Source organism: Pan paniscus, chromosome 13, assembly GCF_029289425.2.
Source record: "Pan paniscus chromosome 13, NHGRI_mPanPan1-v2.0_pri, whole genome shotgun sequence".
Lineage (NCBI taxonomy): Eukaryota > Metazoa > Chordata > Mammalia > Primates > Hominidae > Pan > Pan paniscus.
In genome coordinates, this window is record NC_073262.2 from 22347636 (window position 1) to 22354374 (window position 6739).

Below are 6739 nucleotides of genomic sequence, written 5' to 3' on the forward strand. Positions count from 1 at the left end.
CTCCCCCTCGCCTTCCTCGCCCGGCGCCCCGCGCCCGGCCGGGCCGTGCAGGCAGGCGGAGGGAAGGAGGGAGGGAGGCTGCGAGGAGGCGGGCGGAGCAGAGGCCCCGGCGAAGCGCGCTGCGGCCGCCCGCCCGTGGATGCGGCGCCCAGGGATCCTGGAGACAACTTTGCCGTGTGACGCGCCGGGAGGACTGCAAGGCCCGCGGCCGAGGGCTCGGCGCCGCCTGTGAGCGGGCCCGCGCGGCCGGCTCTCCCGGGCACCAAGCTTGCTCCGCGCCACTGCCCGCCGGCCCGCGGCGAGGACGACCTGCCCGTCTCCGCCGCCGGCGGCCCTTCCTGGCGCGAGGCAGTGAGGGCGAGGCGCTCAGGTGCGAGCGCGGGGCCCCGCCGCAGCGCCCGCCGCAGCGCCGCGCCAAGCCGCGCCCGGCTCCGCTCCGGGGGGCTCCAGCGCCTTCGCTTCCGTCTCAGCCAAGTTGCGTGGACCCGCTCCTTCGCCACCTTCCCCAGCCGCCGGCCGAACCGCCGCTCCCACTGCCGCTGCTTTCGCTTCACCCGAACCAGGGCTGCGGGGCCCCCGACGCGGAAAGGATGGGGAGAAGGCTGCAGATGCCGAGGCGCCCCGAGACGCCCGTGCGGCAGTGACCCGCGACTTCCGCCCCGCCCGGCGCGCCCCTCGGGCCCCCGGGGCCCTCGGCGCCCCTTCCCTACCGCGCGGGAACCCCCGAGGCCCGGCCGGCCCCCTCCCCCTGTGAGCCGGCGGCAGCCCTCCCGGCGGGCGGGCGGGCGGAGGCCCGGGCGGGCGCGGGCGCGGGCGCGGGCGGGGGCGGGGCGGGGCGGCGCGCCCGGAGCCCGGAGCCCGGCCCTGCGCTCGGCTCGATTCGGCTCGCCTCGCGGCGGGCGCCCTCGTCGCCAGCGGCGCACCATGGACGGGCTGCCCGGTCGGGCGCTGGGGGCCGCCTGCCTTCTGCTGCTGGCGGCCGGCTGGCTGGGGCCTGAGGCCTGGGGCTCACCCACGCCCCCGCCGTCGCCTGCCGCGCCGCCGCCACCCCCGCCACCCGGAGCCCCGGGTGGCTCGCAGGACACCTGTACGTCGTGCGGCGGCTTCCGGCGGCCAGAGGAGCTCGGCCGAGTGGACGGCGACTTCCTGGAGGCGGTGAAGCGGCACATCTTGAGCCGCCTGCAGATGCGGGGCCGGCCCAACATCACGCACGCCGTGCCTAAGGCCGCCATGGTCACGGCCCTGCGCAAGCTGCACGCGGGCAAGGTGCGCGAGGACGGCCGCGTGGAGATCCCGCACCTCGACGGCCACGCCAGCCCGGGCGCCGACGGCCAGGAGCGCGTTTCCGAAATCATCAGCTTCGCCGAGACAGGTGGGTCCGGCCCTCCGGCTGTCTGCCGCGGTCCCCGCTCGCTCCCGCTCTCCCTTTCCTTGCTAGCTCCGGCTGCCGCCGCCGCCACCGCAGCCCGCGCGCCCTGGGGCAGCCTGGACTCCCGGCAGAGCTCCTTCGGCCGTGGCCCTGCGCGCTCCGCCCGGGTTGCAGTCCTCTTCCCCCAGGCCGCAGACCCTTGCCTGCTGCCTCAACCCCCCGCCGCCGAGCGCCTGGCCCTCCACCCCTGCTCTCCGGAATCGGGCCCCAGCGCCTCTGGGCGCGCGTCCCCCTCCCGGCAGATGCGCGCGGCCCTGGCTCTGCGGGCACTTGCTTGGTGATTGCTTAATGTTTTTGTTTCCCACGATCGGAGTGTAGGCTTAGCAGTGTGGATGGAGATGTGTGTGCTTGTTGATATACGTGGGCCGGAGGAGAGAGAGTGTGTGTGTATCTGTGTGTGTGTCTGTGTGTGTGTGTGCCTGCGTGAGAGGCCCCTGGGGCCGCTTCCATCACCGGCGGCGTGGGCTTGCCAGGATTGCTGAAGCCTCGCTGGGGAGAGCTAGGCAACCTCTCTTCCGATTGTGTGGGCACCGGAATCGGGCGGAAGGCAGGCTTCTCAACAGGTCCATCATTTACACAGAGAAAGCCGCGGCTCGGGGACAGCCCCGTGCCTTTCGGCTTGCCTGGCAGCTGCAGCAGACCCCTCGCCCGAGAGGCAGAGTCGTAGTTAACAAAGGGTATGGCTCCTTTCTGGAATCCGCCCCCCCCCGGCCCCAGATTGCAAATTTCTAACACTGTCTAAATATAAAAATCAGGGAGAGAAAAATCTTTCGGAACTTTAAAAGAAGGAGAAAAATGTGCCCGCGCCAAAATGCTGCAAGTGCTTTCGACTCCGCTGTCCTTTTCAGGACTTGAATGAGCCAGGCTGGCTTTTGTGCCTGGAGCTCGGCCCCATTTGTGCCGAGGGGACTGCGGAGAAGGTCGCAGAGGGGGAAGCCCCGGTGCAGTCAGGGCGGGGGCAAGCGGGGAGCCTCGGTGGGGGGAGCGGTTGTGCCCCTGGCTGCAAATGCCCCCCACCCCCCCAGGCAGCAGGCAGCCCGGGGATGAAAAGGGATGAAAAGTTTTGCATGGCCGGGTGTGGAGAAAAGCAGAGACAATCGGGGCTGGTTTGCGCTTAGAAAGAAATGCATTGCCGTTTTAGCTGTCCACTAAAGTGAGTCAGGGAAAGCTCGCCATGCAATTAGAGGGCTCGGATTAAAAGGTGCTTTGGGGCCCAGAGTTAGAAATGTGATTCTGGAAGGTCGAGGAGGCCTTTTGGTCCCGGTGGCACAAAATGACAGCGGGGGCTGTTATATTTCTGGTCCGTTTCACGGAGCCAGCTCTTTGACTTATAAATAACAGATTCAGGTCACAGGCAGCTCGTCCAAGACCAGCTTTTAAGGCTGCAGTTTCCCCCATTTCAAAGTCAGATGTCAGTGTTATTAGAGGAGCCAGGCGAGGCCTGAGGTAGGGGCTTGGGAGGGGCATGGTGGGAGGTTTGATAAAACCAGCCCTGACCACAGAGTTTCATTATTTGTTCTTCCTGAAAAAAAAAAAAAAAAAAAAAAAAAAAAGAAAAACGTAGATTGTCAGAGGCAAGGGTCACCGAAATGTAGGATGAGAGGGGAGTCATCTCTTGATTGGCACAGCCTCCTTCTTGTTGAGCTGAATTATTGAGAAAATTAACTAGCCAGCTCCCCTACTCCTTGGGGATTTTGAACGTGCCATTAACAGGGAGCCAGAGTCTTGTCAAAGGATTGGACCTCAAGTTTTAAGGCTGAATGTCCTGTCCCTTGAAACTATTCTATAAGGGCTAGGCTCTGCAGCTGCAAAGCACACGTTCCTATGTCAGAAACCTGAGCAGAGCCTGCTTGTTTGCAGTGGAGCTTCCACTGGGGGTTGGATCAGATCATACTTAGGTAAACACTGGAAAGAGGCGGTAGGTGGCTCAGCTTGATTTTGCAATGCGCTAAGTTAACCAAAAAAAAAAAAAAAAAAAAGCCCTACTAGAACCACCCACCCCAAAATCCTCCCTGCGATCCTGGTTTTGTTTTTCAGATTTCACAGATACCCATAACAACTTGTTAAGATCTTGGCCCCCTGACAAGTTCTTCTGTTGTGCTTTGAGGCCTGACAGCCTGTCTCCAGGGAGCCCTGGCCTGGGAGAGGTGAGGCAGGATTTTATAGGCCCAGACCCTCCAGCCCCAACCTGGTCCGGGTTTCTCAATGAGAAACGATTTTCTCTGCCTCTCCCAGGTTACAGTCAGAGGCCCTGGCCCCAAGAATGGTATTTCTGGTCAGTAACGTTTCCCAGCTGTGTGGCGAGTTGCATTCCAGCATCCTGCAGCAGAGAGTGTGTTTCCCCCATTGCCTCGTGTTCTCTTTGAATTAACTTGGCTCGCCCTTCCCCTTTTCCGCAGATGGCCTCGCCTCCTCCCGGGTCCGCCTATACTTCTTCATCTCCAACGAAGGCAACCAGAACCTGTTTGTGGTCCAGGCCAGCCTGTGGCTTTACCTGAAACTCCTGCCCTACGTCCTGGAGAAGGGCAGCCGGCGGAAGGTGCGGGTCAAAGTGTACTTCCAGGAGCAGGGCCACGGTGACAGGTGGAACATGGTGGAGAAGAGGGTGGACCTCAAGCGCAGCGGCTGGCATACCTTCCCACTCACGGAGGCCATCCAGGCCTTGTTTGAGCGGGGCGAGCGGCGACTCAACCTAGACGTGCAGTGTGACAGCTGCCAGGAGCTGGCCGTGGTGCCGGTGTTCGTGGACCCAGCCGAAGAGTCGCACCGGCCCTTTGTGGTGGTGCAGGCTCGGCTGGGCGACAGCAGGCACCGCATTCGCAAGCGAGGCCTGGAGTGCGATGGCCGGACCAACCTCTGTTGCAGGCAACAGTTCTTCATTGACTTCCGCCTCATCGGCTGGAACGACTGGATCATAGCACCCACCGGCTACTACGGGAACTACTGTGAGGGCAGCTGCCCAGCCTACCTGGCGGGGGTCCCCGGCTCTGCCTCCTCCTTCCACACGGCTGTGGTGAACCAGTACCGCATGCGGGGTCTGAACCCCGGCACGGTGAACTCCTGCTGCATTCCCACCAAGCTGAGCACCATGTCCATGCTGTACTTTGATGATGAGTACAACATCGTCAAGCGGGACGTGCCCAACATGATTGTGGAGGAGTGCGGCTGCGCCTGACAGTGCAAGGCAGGGGCACGGTGGTGGGGCACGGAGGACAGTCCCGGGTGGGCTTCTTCCAGCCCCCGCGGGAACGGGGGTACACGGTGGGCTGAGTACAGTCATTCTGTTGGGCTGTGGAGATAGTGCCAGGGTGCGGCCTGAGATATTTTTCTACAACTTCATAGAGCAACCAGTCAAAACCAGAGCGAGAACCCTCAACTGACATGAAATACTTTAAAATGCACACGTAGCCACGCACAGCCAGACGCATCCTGCCACCCACACAGCAGCCTCCAGGATACCAGCAAATGGATGCGGTGACAAATGGCAGCTTAGCTACAAATGCCTGTCAGTCGGAGAGAATGGGGTGAGCAGCCACCATTCCCACCAGCTGGCCCGGCCACTCTGAATTGCGCCTTCCGAGCACACATAAAAGCACAAAGACAGAGACACAGAGAGAGAGAGAGAGCCACGGAGAGGAAAAGCAGATGCAGGGGTGGGGAGCGCAGCCAGGCGGAGGCTGCGTGTGCCCCGTGGCTTTTACCAGGCCTGCTCTGCCTGGCTCGATGTCTGCTTCTTCCCCAGCCTGGGATCCTTCGTGCTTCAAGGCCTGGGGAGCCTGTCCTTCCATGCCCTTGTCAAGGGAAAGAGACCCAGAAAGGACACAACCCATCAGAGACCTGGGAGCAGGGGCAATGACCGTTTGACTGTTTGTGGCTCGGGCCTCTGACATGACTTATGTGTGTGTTTGTTTTTGGGGTGGGGAGGGAGGGAGAGAAGAGGGGGCTAAATTTGATGCTTTAACTGATCTCCAACAGTTGACAGGTCATCCTTGCCAGTTGTATAACTGAAAAAGGACTTTTCTACCAGGTATGACCTTTAAAGTGAAAATCTGAATTGTTCTAAATGGAAAGAAAAAAAGTTGCAATCTGTGCCCTTCATTGGGGACATTCCTCTAGGACTGGTTTGGGGACGGGTGGGAATGACCCCTAGGCAAGGGGATGAGACCGCAGGAGGAAATGGTGGGGAGGAGGCATTCTTGAACTGCTGAGGATGGGGGGTGTCCCCTCAGCAGAGGCCCAGGTAGGGGAGCAGCCTAGTTGGTCTTGGAGAGATGGGGAAGGTTTTCAGCTGATTTGCAGAAGTTGCCCATGTGGGCCCCAGCCATCAGGGCTGGCCGTGGACGTGGCCCCTGCCCACTCACCTGCCCGCCTGCCCGCCCGCCCGCATAGCACTTGCAGACCTGCCTGAATGCACATGACATAGCACTTGCCGATCTGCGTGTGTCCAGAAGTGGCCCTTGGCCGAGCGCCGAACTTGCTCGCCCTCTAGATGTCCAAGTGCCACGTGAACTATGCAATTTAAAGGGTTGACCCACACTAGACGAAACTGGACTCGTACGACTCTTTTTATATTTTTTATACTTGAAATGAAATCCTTTGCTTCTTTTTTAAGCGAATGATTGCTTTTAATGTTTGCACTGATTTAGTTGCATGATTAGTCAGAAACTGCCATTTGAAAAAAAGTTATTTTTATAGCAGCAAAAAAAGAATGAATACAGTTAAATGTATTATACATAATTTTGGAACCAAAGAGGCCAACAGATCAGTTTTAATTTTATTAGACGGTGAGGCCATCTGAGATGAGGTAGACGTTCTGAACAGTCCCTTGAGTGGCCTGCCAGCGTTTCAGGGTATGAATGGATTTTGTTTATTCGGTTTGATGTGTCTTTTCCATCCTTACACACCCAGAAGGTAGAGTAAAAATGACTATGATAGAATGCAGGTGTGTATCCTTAAATCCTCATCTTTATGTTTATTTAATAAAGCTCCCCTTAGGTTCTGTTTCATAATAATTTAAAACCAAACAATTTTCCCATAGACTTGCTGTTAAAGTATTTTACGTTTGTGTACAGTTTAAGAAAATAAAAGATTGAGTGCCACGGGCCTCCTGCCTTGCGTGATGTCTGGGGCAGGGAGGCCTGGGCTGGAGGTGGGCAGCTGGGAGGAAGGCCAGTCCAGGTGTCCAGGTTGGATGCCAGCAGCTTCCACGGCCTGCTCCTGGCATCTCTGCGTCCTTGCCATGAGATGTATGTCGGGCAGAGATTCCAGGAAAAATGGCAGAAGATCAAAATGAAGGACAATTAGCAAATT

At 59.3% G+C, this 6739-nt stretch overlaps 1 protein-coding gene across 1 annotated transcript; it reads left to right on the forward strand.

Moving 5' to 3' along the window:
* The first annotated feature begins 844 nt into the window (after positions 1-844).
* Positions 845-6533, forward strand: INHBB (inhibin subunit beta B). The gene is made up of 2 exons (XM_034953964.2): positions 845-1372; positions 3829-6533. Exons 1-2 carry the CDS (start codon positions 925-927, stop codon positions 4602-4604), a joined length of 1224 nt encoding a protein of 407 aa, XP_034809855.1. The 5' UTR covers positions 845-924; the 3' UTR covers positions 4605-6533.
* Positions 6534-6739: the final 206 nt, after the last annotated feature.